This window comes from Rattus norvegicus, chromosome 2, assembly GCF_021556685.1.
Source record: "Rattus norvegicus strain SHRSP/BbbUtx chromosome 2, alternate assembly SHRSP_T2T, whole genome shotgun sequence".
NCBI classification, from domain to species: domain Eukaryota; kingdom Metazoa; phylum Chordata; class Mammalia; order Rodentia; family Muridae; genus Rattus; species Rattus norvegicus.
Genome location: NC_141535.1, coordinates 173,355,841 through 173,370,244, shown reverse-complemented (window position 1 = coordinate 173,370,244; position 14,404 = coordinate 173,355,841). Strand labels below are relative to the sequence as shown.

Below are 14,404 nucleotides of genomic sequence, written 5' to 3'. Positions count from 1 at the left end.
AAAGCACTTGCATAACAAGGATGAGTTAGGCTTCTCAGTACCAAGGTAAAAGCGCCAGGGTGGCATGACCTTATAACCCCAATGCAAGGAGGTGTAGAAACAGAAAAAACTGGAGTTTACTGGCTAGCCAGTTTAGCTGAATCAGTGAGCTCTAGGTTTAGTGACAGACTGTTTCAAAAAAATAAGATAAGGTAAAAGGTACTTGAGGAAGACATTCGTCGTCAACTTCCGCATCCATGTGCACATGTGCATCAAACTCTCATATAGGTATACACAGACACACAAAAACACAGCTGAGCTATATGATGGTGCAAGCCCATAATACTAGTGCCAATGAGGGTGAGGCTGAAAAATTGTGAGTTCAAGGCCTTCCTGGGCTATATATAATAAGTCTGTTTTAAAAGGAAAAAGAAAATAAAGGGATGTGGTAAAACTCAGTGATATACTGCTTGCCTAGCCATAAAGAACAGGATTCCATATAAAAGAAATAAATGGACAAGGAGAATGAAGGAAAGTAGGAAGAAGGGCACATAAAGGCAGGAGGGAGGGAGGAGCAAGTTGCCCAACAAATATCTTTCAAATGAAATACAAAAGAAAAAACAAAATAGCCCTCAGGTTTATTTACATGGCATAGCCTTTGTATAAAAAAATAATAGGAACTAGACTTTCTAATAGTTACCGTTTATATTTTTTTTAATTAAGACATTTATATTTAGCCAAGTTTTTTTTAAGTCAAAATATGTATATGTTGTCCAGGATGGCTCCAAATTCTAGGCTCAAGGAATCAGCAGGCCTTAACCTCCTAAGTAAAAAGGTACTACGAGGTATTCATGTGCACAACTTTAGCAACACTTTTAGAGTGCCAAGCATTATGACAATTTCTAGAGCTACAAAGCCAAAATAATTTACGGTTCTCTATAACCGCAGCTCTCAGACTGTGTTGGCAGTGCCTCCTTTGGTGTGAAATGACCCTTTCACTGGGTCGCCTAAGACCATCAGACAGCACAGATACTTATGTCACAATTCATGACAGCAGCAAAACTACAGTTATGAAGCAGTAGTGAAAATAACTTTATGGTTTGGGTCTCCACAACATGAGGAACTATGTTAAAGGTTATGTCATTAGGAAGGTTGAAAACCACTGCCCTCTCTGTATATTATGAAAACAAAACTGTATTTGGGTACTTTCACTTCAAACACACAAAAATACAGTGAGTTTAAGGCCAGCCTAGACTATGTGAGACAGACAAAAAAAAAAAAAAAAACAATGTAGGGGTTGGGGATTTAGCTCAGTGGTAGAGCGCCTGCCTAGCAAGCGCAAGGCCCTGGGTTCGGTCCCCAGCTCCAAAAAAAAAAGAACCCAAAAAAAAAAAAAAAGTATACCAAAAAGATACCTATAAAACTTAAATATACTAGAACAGTCATCTAAATCAGTAAGAGAAACAAAGTGCTTAGTTACCTTTTTCGTTAACCCTTAATCAGAAAAAAATTCCATTTTTAATTATCAAACTATTTCTCAGTTTAAAATAAAACAATTCAAATAAGAACAAGATTCCATAATTATAAATGCCTAAACTATCAAACAAATATCTAGAAAATCATTAAAGTTTTTAAAATTTCACCGATTTGCTATTTCGCTTTCATCAACATTAGCAATCATCTGAATTTGCTCATGAGTACACAAATGCTCACACACTTTGAACCATTTATTGTCCTTTGCAGAATTCTGAATGACTAAAAAATGTGTGCAAACTGGGTATGGTGGTACACATCTATGACCCCAGTGTTCAAAATGCTCAGGCAGGAAGATTACAAATTCAAAAAAAAAAACTGAAAATTGCTAAAAGTTAGGAGAAGAAGGCTTAATGGATAAACTGCCTTCTGAGAACCCACATAATGACCAAGTAGCAAAATGACATGACCACCCATGTGTAATTCCAACTCTCCCTGGCTTAGAAGGCAGAGACAAGAACTCTGTACAAGCTGGCTAGTTAGACTAGGCAATAGGTGAGCTCTGGGTTGAGTGAGACCCTACCTCAATGAATAAGATAAGAACAAAGAAGACTGCCGATGTCACATTCCAGACTTCACATTGTACATGTGAACAAACATAAGACATGATCACCACATACACATACCAAAAAAAACAGTAAGTGCAAGAAGACAAATAAATGGAGAAATGGTCTATGTCCGTGTACTGAGCCAATATTCCTCAAAACAATCTACAGATTCACCACTCCCTGTCAAAACCCATGCTTGCTAGCAAGGCATAGTGGTGCACACCTTTAATCCCAGTTCTCAGGAGGTGAAGATAATGGATTTCTGTGAGTTTAATGCTAACCTATGTCTACACACCGAGTTCCAAGAGAGCCAGAGCTATGTAGAGAGACCCTGTCTCAAAACACGAAATGGAAAGTTAAATTCCTGCTTGATTTTTTTATGAAGCCTAATAACCTGGATCTACAATTCACTTGGAAATGTCAAAAACCTAGAATAATTAAAATCTTGAAAAAGAGGAACACATTAGGAAGGCTACATTCCCTATTCAAAACTTACTGCAAAGCTACAGATCAACATAGTTTGGAAATAGTAAAAAGATATACAGAACAATGGAAAATAAATAAATTGAAAATGTATCTCAGTGATATAGTCCATGCTTAGTACAGAGCGGGAGAGAGGGAGGGAGAGAGAGCATGCCCTCCGTTTCACCTACAGCTCTATAAAATAGAAATATAAAATATAGTGACCTAGGGAGAGCTCCCTCAAACATATGGAGCAATCATCCCTAACACCCATGTTAAAAAGTCCATCAGCACCAGAGATGACAGTGAACACCTTAAACCCAACGTTCCTGAAGTAGAGACAAGAGAATCTTTCTTAGTTCAAGACCAGCCTGGTCTACATAACAAGTTACGAGTCATTAGACCCTGCCTAAAGGAAATAAATAAATCCCATAACTGTAAGCTCATTCTAAGGAGATCAAGAAAGGAAGATCCCTAGGGCTTGCTTGCCAGCTAATCTTGCCAATGGGTTCAGTAAAAGCCGTGTCTCAAAATATAAGCCACCCACAGATAAGTATAACTTGTATACTCATATAGAAGCTTCTTTTCTCTGTGGACAGGGACCATTACAGAAAGCAACGACTTAGTCAAAAGGCAGAGAACAACCAACCGCGGTTAGGGTTAGGGTTAGGGTTAGGGTTAGGGTTAGGCGGAGTGCCCAACCCCAACTAATGTTTTACACACAACTCTTATACCAATCAATGGCTCAGGGAACATTGCACAAGATAGGGTAGAAAGAGTCTCAGGATAGTACATCTGCCACCAGATGAGCCTTCTAATATGATAGGGAAACTACACCCATAAAATGACAACAGTATGGCTGCTTAAAGATCTAAACACAATGACAACACAGTTGACATGCCAACATGGACAGGGGAAATCACTTGGAGATCCCACCCATAGAGAAAGATCTTCAGGCAATTAAAACATGCTGAGAGGGGGAGACTTAGACTTAGGTTGGAGACAAGCACCAACCAATACCAACCAGTCAGCCTCCAAAACAATATGCACACATAGGCAACACTAAATACTCAGTACGTCCACATACACACACATATGTTCACATACATACACATATATATGTAACTATAGTAAAGAATAAGAGATCATGAGTTTGAAAGGGAACAAGGGGAAACCATGGAAAGGGTTGGACAGAAGCAAAATGGGGGGAAGAAGGGGGTGCAAATGATTATAATTTAATTTAAAAAAGTTCTCTGGAAAATAAAAGAATATCACAAGACACAGACACTCTACAAAAAGATGTGTATAATGACACAAGAGGTCCCACTATCCAGTCTGTCACCTGTACTACAACTTGGGAGGGATATTCCAAACTGAAGCTAAAACCAGGAAAAGCAAAAGAGAACCTAAATGAAACGGTTACTTGAAGTCTCACCTTACCTTTGGACTTCAGATAAGTTAAGTCCATAAATCCTTTTTATTGTGCTCAAAGAAACTGAGTAGAGGTTTGGTGGGTTTTTTCTTTTGTTTTGTTTCTTTTTGGTTTTATCGAGTTATTGAGACAGGGTCTCTCTATGGAGCCCTGGCTAACCTGGAACTTTCTCTGATTAACAGACTGGCCTGGAACTCAGAGATCTGCTCGCCCCTGCCTCACCAGTGCTGGAATTAAAGGCCTGTGCCCAGCTGCAGTTGAGCTTTCTATCGCTAATACCAATCACAAAAAGATAATCAACAAGGACGTTTGTAGAGCAGATCACTCCTAACCCTGAAATGTATAGATACAGGCATTATGTAGAAAGTAATCTAGATACTGATATGACTAATAAAACCCAGTGGACAAGTTATCTTCATACTAAAGTTCATTTAAGAGTTTGAAAAGTTAACCAACTATAGATTTATATAGTCCACATAAAATTTTTAAATGTTATTTTCATTTTTAAAGGTTTTTTTAAACTAGATTTCTAATTTTTCCCTCCAAAAACTAAGATGTGCAACACCACTGAGACCACGTTACAGCAAGACAATAATCAGCTAGAATGGCTGTTGCCCCCTGAAGTAAACAAAGGTTATTCTATACCATCGATAAAAATGCTTATTTATTACCTAGTTCCTCTATTTATCAAAAGTTAATTGCTACACAACAAATAATAAAACATAGTATTCAATTTTTCAAGCTGCGACATCTAAATTAAAAAGCAGAGGATGTACACAGTGGTGGTGTTAGATACTTGTAATCCCAGAACTTAAGCAGATGAAGTAGAAAAATCTCAGTCAAAACTAGCCTAACTAGCCTAGACTACACAGCAAGTTCTAGATCAGCCTAGCTACGTATTACATAGGAATGTTGTTAATAATAATCATCATCATCATCATCATCATCATCATCATCATCATCATCATCATCATCAAACAAACCATCTGGTCACACACTTTATTCCCAGCACTCAGGAGGCAGAGGCGCTAGATCTCTGAACTTGAGGACAGCAGCCCACTCTACATAGCAAGTTCCTGGGCTACACACGGAGATCATCTCTCAAAACAGGGAAGAAAGAACATATGTATTCCTACTTTAATATGCCTAAAAAATGGAAAAAGTTATGATACTGTACTGGCAATTCTTATGTCAACTTAACAAAGACTACTAGAGTCATTGGAGAGAAGGGAGCCTCAATTAAGAAAATACCTCCATAAGACTAGGTTATAGATGAGCCTGTAGGACATCCTCTTAATTAACGATTGGTGGAGGACCCAAATCATTGTGGGTGGTGCTACCTCTGGGCAGGTGATTCTGGAGTCCATAAGAAAGCAGCCTGAGCAAGCCACGGGGTGCAAGACAGTAAGCAGCACCCCTCCATGGCTCCTGTATCATCTCCCGCCTCCAAGTTCCTGCCTTCTTTGAGTTCATGTCTTGACTTCCTTCGATGATGAACAGTGATGAACAGCCAAATAAACCCTTTGCCCCCACAACTTGCTTTTGGTCATAGTATTTCATCACAGCAATAGTAACCCTAACTAGGGTAATACCCAAAAACATAGTTGATATTTATTAATGAAAACTCCACTAAGGACTAACTCTTTACAAATGAAGGTTCACAGGGCTTACACTGCTGTAATTTCATGACTTATATATGTCTTGTGTTCTGTTGCTTGCTTCCTATTTTTCACAACATTGGAATTTTTAATTCAATGTACGGTTAAAAAAAAGTTAGTTACCACTTGTGGAGGTGCATACCTGTAATCCCACCATGCGGGAGGCAGAGCAGAAGGATTCTAACAAGTTTTCTGCCAGTCTGGTCTACATAGACAGAACCAGACGGAGAAAGTATATATAATAATAAGAACCTCTTTTAAGATAGAAAGACAGAAAGACTAGGACAGAGGAAGGGAGGGAGGTAAAGATCGGAGGAAAGGAGAGAGGGAGGAAGAAAAAAGATGGAACTGAGGCAATATTTTTGTCAACAATGTGGCTACTGTGCAAGCTTGACCATCAGACTTCAGTCCCCCAATTTACACCCAAAAGGCTTGCACCTGAACCCCAGTGCTAAGAAGGTGGAGACATGAGGATCCCTGGAGCTTGCTGGCCAGCCATTTTAGTTGAATCTTCCAGTTTCAAGTTCAGTGACAGATAGATAATACAGATAGATAGAAATATGGATGGAAGGATAGATGGATAGACAGACGGATGGACAGATGGATGGATGGATGCATGCATGCATGCATGCCGGTCAGTGCTGGTGCAAACCTTTAATCCTAGCACTCAGGAGGCAGAGGCAGGCAGATCTCTAAGTTTGAGGCCAGCCTCGTCTGCACAGAGAAGCCCTGTCTTTAGAAAAAAAAAAAAAATATGGGGTCAGTCATATTAGCTCAACTGGTAAAAGCACTGGCTGATAATCTGATTTCGATCCCTAGAATCCACAAAAAGCCAGATGGCCTGACTTCTATCTGTAAGCCCAACACTCCTTCAGCAAGATAGGAGGCAAAAAGAAGAAAATCACCCCAAAGTGCAAGGGCCAGCTAGACTAGACTACACAGATCAGACAAACAGTAAGAGAAGTGGAAGTAGAAGGAGAGGACCACCCCCCAAAAAATCTGCCCTCTGACCTCCACACCAGTGCCTGACAAGCCCACCTGCACTTACACATACACGCTCTCACACAACAATAAGGAAAATATGTTACATCAGTAAATAAGGTGGAAAATGATTGAGGACCACACTGACATCAACCTCTGGTCTACACACATACATACACTAGTGCACAAATACACACACACATACAAGAAAAAAGTTAATAATCAACTTTCTGCACATACTGAATGAAAGAACGATGATGTAAACTAAAAAATGTTTACTTTTTTTTTTAAGATTATTTATTTTATGTATATGAGTACACTGTGGCTGTCTTCCGACACACCAGAAGAGGGCATCAGATCCCATTACAGATGGGTGTGAGCCACCATGTGGTTGCTGGGATTTGAACTCAGGTCCTCTGGAAGAGCAGTCAGTGCTCTTAACCGCTGAGCCATCTCTCCAGCCCCTTTACTTTTATGTTTGTTTGTTTTTTTAAAAGCAATGTTGTACAAAGCCTTTTTGAAGTTAGATAAAAAGGAATAAAATCCAGCAGTGGAGGGTTAGCCATGAATATTTATCAAGACCGATGACTGCCATGTCCTTGAGGAAAGCAAGGCCTAAGGTACAAATACCTAAGAGATGAAAACAACTACACACCCATTCATGTGATAGACAGATTCCTGAAAGGACTAATCCTAAAAACCAAACTGTAGCAATCTAGACACTTTTTTCAACATCATGGTCTCCTAATCTTTGAAATAGCACATATGCATTGGGTTATTTAGAGAAGAGTTAAATAATAAGGCCACTTGGACCACTGCCTGACACAGAATCGATGTTCTTCCTTGGAAGAGAATACACTCTCACTACATCCACTAAGAACTATTAAATGCAGCAACAGTAACAACGAGATGAGCTAGCTGGACCACCAACACCTTGGTTCCCACAGTCTTCTTAGAGTCCGTATTTTAATCATAAACGGTACTCTAAATGATGACAGGCGAAAGGACTGCCATCAGCTCCTCACAGCCCCTCTGCCTACCCGACTCAAAGAGGAGATGCTGCTGAAAAGGACATACAAAGGGGCAGACATTACCTCCTTTCTACACAGCAAGCATGCAACTAGGACGGGCCTAACCTCCATCAGGACTACCCTTCAGCAAACTATTAATAAAAGATGTAGATTTTCTTTAACGGTAAAAAGGCAAGAGATTCCCGTTTGGTCATCCACCCCAACATAACACACTATACAGAACAGAGGAGTCTGAGTCTTCCTGCCAAAGAAGGTTGGGTTTTCACACAGAAACAACTAAGTACGGACTACACAAGATTTCTGCACACCATCCAAAGTACATTAGGTTCAGAAAGAGAAACCAAAACTTAAATTTTTAAAAATTAGGCTTTTGAGGTAAAGTAATAGATGAATTTGCACTTCATCCGGAAGCTCACTGTTAAAAGTTTCAAACAAAAGATGCCCAAAATATTGAAGTTGGATGATGGATACCAGAGTTCACTACACTACACTATTCTAATATATATATTTCAATAATACCTACATTTCAACAATACATAATTTCAAAATGTGTAGATTTGTCTGTCAATATATCAAAAGTCACAATACGACAATCTAATGAAATAAAATATGGTTTAACGTTTTATGCTTCAAAGGTAAGTGAATTTCACCTATACCTATTTTGTCATTCTAGAATCTGAATTCCAAATAGCTGGACTAACAGTAAAGGCCTAATGAAGGAAATAATTAACTGCCTGGAATTAAACCAGTCTAACCTTGAAAATATAGAGGCAAAAACTATGACTACGACACAGTTACTACTCGACTGAACATTTACATCTGGCACCCTGCGTATCTCCCAACAATGGTTGAGTGAGCAAAAATTATTTTAGAGCCAAACTCCTTTGTGACTCTTTTAAGTTGATAAGCAACAGAAAATCAAAGTCTAAAAGGCTCCACTAAAGGTAATTTCTAAAAATAGAATGGAGAAAAAAGAAAGTATCTCATATCCACTTAAAATAAGTCATTGTCCACCATAGTATAATCATCAACTTCCAATGACCAAGTTTGTTTCACTGATAAACACAAATTTACAAAAGCATCTACCTCATACTGTGACTTCCTCTGGTCCTTTTCAAATCACCATTCAATTATCACAAGATAACCCTAAACCCAGTCCGAAACTTAACCTTGGTTAGTTATTTCTAAAACTAAAAGTAGTCAAAATTCTAAAAAGACTAGTTGGCAATAAGTTAGCCTATTATCAGCACTAGGAACATGAGTTCTGTGTTTAAAACTAACTATAGCAAAACATAACTTAGGCAAACTCCCAAGCCCAAAAAAAAAGTCACTTATTTAAAAAGAGGGAAAAAGTTACAGTCAAATTCTCCTTTGAACACCTGACCACACACACACACACACACACACACACACACACACACACACACACACACACATCCACATCAACACTTGCTCCCTTAGCACAAGAGTGATCTGTTCATTCAAAACCTCAAGCATCAAATCTTGCATTATTCTCTTTAAACTGAAATACAAGAAATTGCTTCATTTAGGTCAAGTGGAATTTTGTGTCTATCCGTGGAAAAAGCCATTAGTTTGAGTGAGGCACATGACCCCAGCTTCGTCTTGTTGGGGAACTCACCGAGAAAAGTATATGCTTATAAAATATTTATCGACTTACCAGGTTAAAGACCGTTTCTACAATATCCCTATTGGACACTTCTCCAACTTCAACCAACCCGGTGAGCACGGCGAATTTCATTCTGATGCCCCTGATGGGGAGCCCAGGCTTCAGAGACAGCGCACCCCCTTCCGTAGGGGTTTCTTCTTTCCCTTCACCTCCCCCGTCATCACCTGTTGGTGGCCGGGAAGGGGCACGATTGTCTTCACTAGCCATTACTAGTTCACGAGAAAGGACAAGTCAGAGTCACCCTGGGCCAGCAGTCGCGGCACCGAGAGGAGGCACGACACACGCAAACGCTAAACCAAACGGGGTCTCTGTTCCAACTTGAGGAGGAACCCCAAAAGCAGGAAAGTCCTTGGCGTCACCCTCCTCCTCTTGGAGAATATTTGTCCAATCTCTCTCCCGGAGGCTGACAACAACGCCAAACCCTATTGGAAGATTAAACATTTGTTAAATAGGGTAGGTCTGTCGTGGGATTTTTTAGGGAGGCGAGGGAAACAGTTACTGTCTGTCAAATAAGTTACTAAGGGCACCCCAGGGCCAGCCCGCCGCTCCTCTCCTCCCGGGCTCCAGAGAGGGTTCCGCCGAAGGCGGGTCCTCCAGGCCGGCGAGCAGGTTCACTCCTCCCCCACCCCGCGCAGGTGGTGGGCGTCGGGCAGGTGCACCGCGGGGGACTGTCGCGGGCCGAGGAGGGGGCCCCCCGCGACCACTGACGTACAAAGTTCCTCCTCACCCAGAGACTCCGGCCTCGTCCTCACCCCCGCCGGGGCGCAGCGAGACGGAGGTGGCGGCGGAGATCCAGGGCAGGAAAAGGCGGGGGAAGGGGGCGGTGATTCTCCTCAGCGCTCGGCCCAGGGGGAGGAGTGGAGCACCTCGCCCGGGCACCTGAGCTCCGCTGAGGAGAGGAGGGGAGGTGTGTGCTGGGGCGGGAAGGCAGGCCCGACGCGACTGCGAGGAGGGGGCGGGGGAGAGGAAGGTCAATGCACCTGGTCGCAGCCTTCAAGTTTCCCTAGTCCGCTCCCCGGGAGCCCGCGGCTGCCTACAACTCCATGGTTTCCTAGGCCGCCCCACCCCTGCGCTCAGCCTTTGCAAAAGCAGCTACTGCAGGTACTAGCGACGCCGCGGCTCGTGCTGCTGAGGTGGCCGAGGATGCTACTGCCACAGATGGCCGGGCCACGGCGCGCGGTACTACCCCTATGCCTACTGGAGCTGCTCCGCGCCGCCATGACAGCGCCGAGGGCCGCCGGGCGCGGCGTGCGCGTGCGCGAGCACGGGGGGTGGCGGTGGGGCGGGCGGGCAGGCGCCCAGGCGGAGTGCGGGCGGGCCCGGGAACCGGGAGTTGAGTAGGGGAGCCGAGCGCGCGCTCCCCGGAGGGGCCACGCGGCCGGGAGCGCGCCTCGGGAGCGCGCTGCTCAGGTAGTGCAGCGAACGGCGCGCTTTTCCCTCGCTCTCACCCTGGCTCTGCTTCGGGGAGCGCGAGGCGGGTGTTGTTACGCTACCGCAGGTCTCTGGACGCGGAGGGAACCCGCCCCACGTTGTCAAGGTGTCCTCTAGGTGGACTTGGAGAAGGACACCTGAGGGACTTGGGAGTCGTTGAGGTGGCGGCGCTGGAGCCTCCAAGGAGCAGTCTCCACCCCTGACTGAGCTCAGCTGCTGCCCGCCCGCGGCGCTGGCGGTGACTGGGAAAGATTTCCATTGGGATGCCCTGGCAGCTGCCACGGCTCGGAGGGGAGGGACAGCGACTGGGAGGATTCCTTGCCTTGCAGCTGCCGCCCCAGCAAAGCTCTCCACATTCTAAGGAAAAGAGGATTCATTCCTCAGACAGCTGCTTGGAGCAGTGGAGGCGGGATTCACTGGAACTGGGAAAGGGGGTTCCTCTCAGTTTTCCAGTGTGAAAGTTAAGCTTGCCTCTTTATGCATGCTCTTAAAAATATATAGATGAGGGTTTGAAGCCAGTACAAATTGTCGTAGTCTAATACTCTCATTCTCTTCACTGCCTCTGATAATGGCAAAGCCTTAGTCCTGGTGCATTAGTATAAAATAAAGTGAGCATAGAGGAGGTAGTTGTTCAACCTATTGGTATTCTCTGGGATAAGACTTTACGAATCTAAAATACTCCCAGGTTCCTAAAATGAAAGTGAAGCAAAAAAAAAAAATGGAAGTAAACAAAATACTCTGAAGGAATAAAAAAAACTTAGATCAGTTTGAGAAGTGAAATGATTCACTGGAAAATGAATTATTTGAAAACATCCTTGAAAAATAGACAGTTTTAACTATCACACGATTACTTGAGAGAAGCAACATCAGAAAAGATTCTAGCAAAGAAGTGCATTTAGTTTTGCACCTTTTAAAAGTACTCAAAAAAATGCTTCTTAAAGGAAATTAGGTTGCCTCAAAATGGATTTACAAATTCCAAAGATAACGCAGACATTTTTCTAATTCTTCGAATTGCTGATTTGAGAACTTTTAGGGTTAGAAGTAACATCCCTGGCCTCCTGTTGCTGAAATCCCTGAAGGGGGGAAAAAAAACTCCTCAGATCTCAGTATGTAAATCTGAAATAAGGGAGTGGGATGTCCCTGCAGGATCAAGAAAACATTCATTTGACCTTTTACCAATTTCTATTTTTGAATGTGGAAGCCATGATTAGGCTACCAAAATCATCTGGTAAGATTTTGCTTCCTTGGATTTGGGCTGATAGTTTAAGTTACTATATCTAGTTTATAGGCACTAATAATTTATTGATAAATACCTTCCAATAAAATAAGCAGATGGATGACCAAAATGAAAATGGTCACACAGTTCCAAGGATCCAGGCCAAGGTGTGTGTCTCATGCATTTTTGAGATTATTGGTGATGCCCTTTTACCTGGGAAACAAAAGTAGATACAAGTCAACTAACTATTTAAACACAAATTACACCCTTTAATAAAATCATTTTTCAGCACTTTGTCACTGCCTGCTTCCCTTAGGTTTAATGCAGAAAGAAGCACAATGAAAGCAGAGGAAACTTGGGCTAGCCCAGCCCTGGTTAAAGTACAATCCTTGCAGATTGTGGTTTAGATGTACAGCATTCTAAGGGATGCTGGAGGCTAAACTGTCTGCCCATCAATTCATAAGCTCCTTAATATATGTTATAAATACTCTATACTTTACTAACAGATTGAATCAAACACTGAAGTGACCTGCTTTAATTCTTCCTGAAAACTCTTCCTGCCATTTGAAGTGAGGAAAATTCCGCTATCGTGAATATTTTGGTGTGAAAACAGTTTTTAATCAGTTAGATTTAATGGAAGTTTGTCTAGTCAAAAGCCTTCGTATGAGCTATCAAAGAGCTAAGTTCATAGTACTATTTGAGCGTATCATATGCACAAGGGAGGAAGGGGAAGGAGAGAAAGTTCGAGGGGGGGGTGAAAAAATGGAGCAGGGGGTAAGCTTACCTTCTGTAAAGCCAAGTCCCAGTTTCCTGTTGCCATTTAATTTGTTTCTATCTGATATCAATGTCTTGGAATTAAGTCCGAAGATTTTTTTTTTAACTTTCCTTATCTTAAGCATACATCAAAACCATGCAGAAAACAAAAGAGAAAAAAGTTGGGTGTAGTGGTTCAGGCCTATAATTCCAGCTAAGACTTGATGATCTCAAAGTCAAGGCCTACCTGGATAATTTAATGAACCCTATCTCAAAAAAAAAAGTTATGAACGTGTTGGAGGTGCTAGTAAGTTGACTCAGAAGTTAGGAGCCCTTGTTACCACCATTTGTTAAGAGGAATGGGATGCAGTTCCCAGCAACCCCCTGATGATGCATAACCATCTGTAACTCGAATTCCAGGGGATCTGACACCCTCTCTGAACTCTGTGGACTCCAAGCATGCATGTGATATATACATGCAGGTCAAACACACACACACACACACACACACACACACACACACACACACACATATATATATATATATATATATATATATATATATATATATATATATATATATATATCACATCACAGTGGTAAAGTGCCTAGCCTGTGTGAGGTCCTGGGTTCAGTCCCCAGTACAGAGAGGAGAGGAGGGTGAATTCAGAACAGGAAGCTTTTTGCATAACTCAGAAGAACTCAAGCAAAAAGAATGTAATTTCGTACTGAAATCAAGATTATTGATCTATGAACTCCTACCTACATACAAAAAAGAAAATGAGAACAGAGATGAGATGGAATTTTCTTTTATCAGAAGAATAATCCAGCCAATTATAACTTCTTGGCATTTTGTAACCATATAGGTTAAAAGATAACTTACAAGGAAAGTACCACATATGTGATTGGCAGTGTACCTGTGAGTACCTCGGGACTGGAATTTTAACTTTTATTTAACACAATTTATGAAAGCATAGGTGAAAATCCGTGTCTTCTTATAAGAAAGGTGAACATTTTTAAGTTATTTCTTAAATTACATCATTCCTACTCGCCTCTTCCCCACTACTTTTCTCGTACCTCCCTCTTATTCCCTCTCAAATTGAAGACCGTTTCTTCCTTAATTATTGCTGCACATGAAATTACAGAGTCCATTCAGTGTTGCTCATATGTACATGTGTTTGTGGCTGGTCAAGAGAACAGGAATGAGTTTTCTCCAGGCCTGAGCCCTCCAGCAGATTATACGAACATTACTTTTAGTGTTCAATAAAACTTCAAAAGTTAGTAGCACTTATTACTGACTTTTTTTTTTTTTTTTTTTTGGTTCTTTTTTTTCCCGGAGCTGGGGACCGAACCCAGGGCCTTGCGCTTCCTAGGTAAGCGCTCTACCACTGAGCTAAATCCCCAGCCCCTATTACTGACTTTTGTTTTGTTGATTGGTTGAGTTTTAGAGACTTTCTTGCTATGAAGCCCAAGCTGGTCTTAGACTTGCTCAAATCTTCCTTCAGCCTCCTGGGTGCGGAGATTAAAGCGTGTACTAGCACACCTCTGAAGTAATGGGAAAGCAGGTAGCTTATGCATCCTGTTCCTTCCTGATGGTGCCGTTAGACTACACGAAATGTTCTACCCTGACACATCACTCCAACACGACAAATTTTTTCAGTGATGGAAATGGAACCCAGGCCATTGAGAATGC

At 41.9% G+C, this 14,404-nt stretch overlaps 1 protein-coding gene across 7 annotated transcripts in view; it reads right to left on the bottom strand.

Moving 5' to 3' along the window:
* Lrba (LPS responsive beige-like anchor protein) overlaps window positions 1-10,547 on the bottom strand; it is a 580,781-nt gene extending 570,234 nt beyond the window's left edge. For 2 of the 7 annotated variants that reach the window (XM_087627154.1, XM_087627167.1), the window contains exons 1-2: window positions 10,292-10,547; window positions 9,303-9,733 (exon numbers count right to left, since the gene is read on the bottom strand). In XM_087627154.1, the coding sequence (XP_087483280.1) occupies window positions 9,303-9,518 (216 nt within the window). In that variant the 5' untranslated portion in view covers window positions 9,519-9,733; window positions 10,292-10,547. 7 annotated transcript variants of the gene reach the window in all.
* Window positions 10,548-14,404: the final 3,857 nt, after the last annotated feature.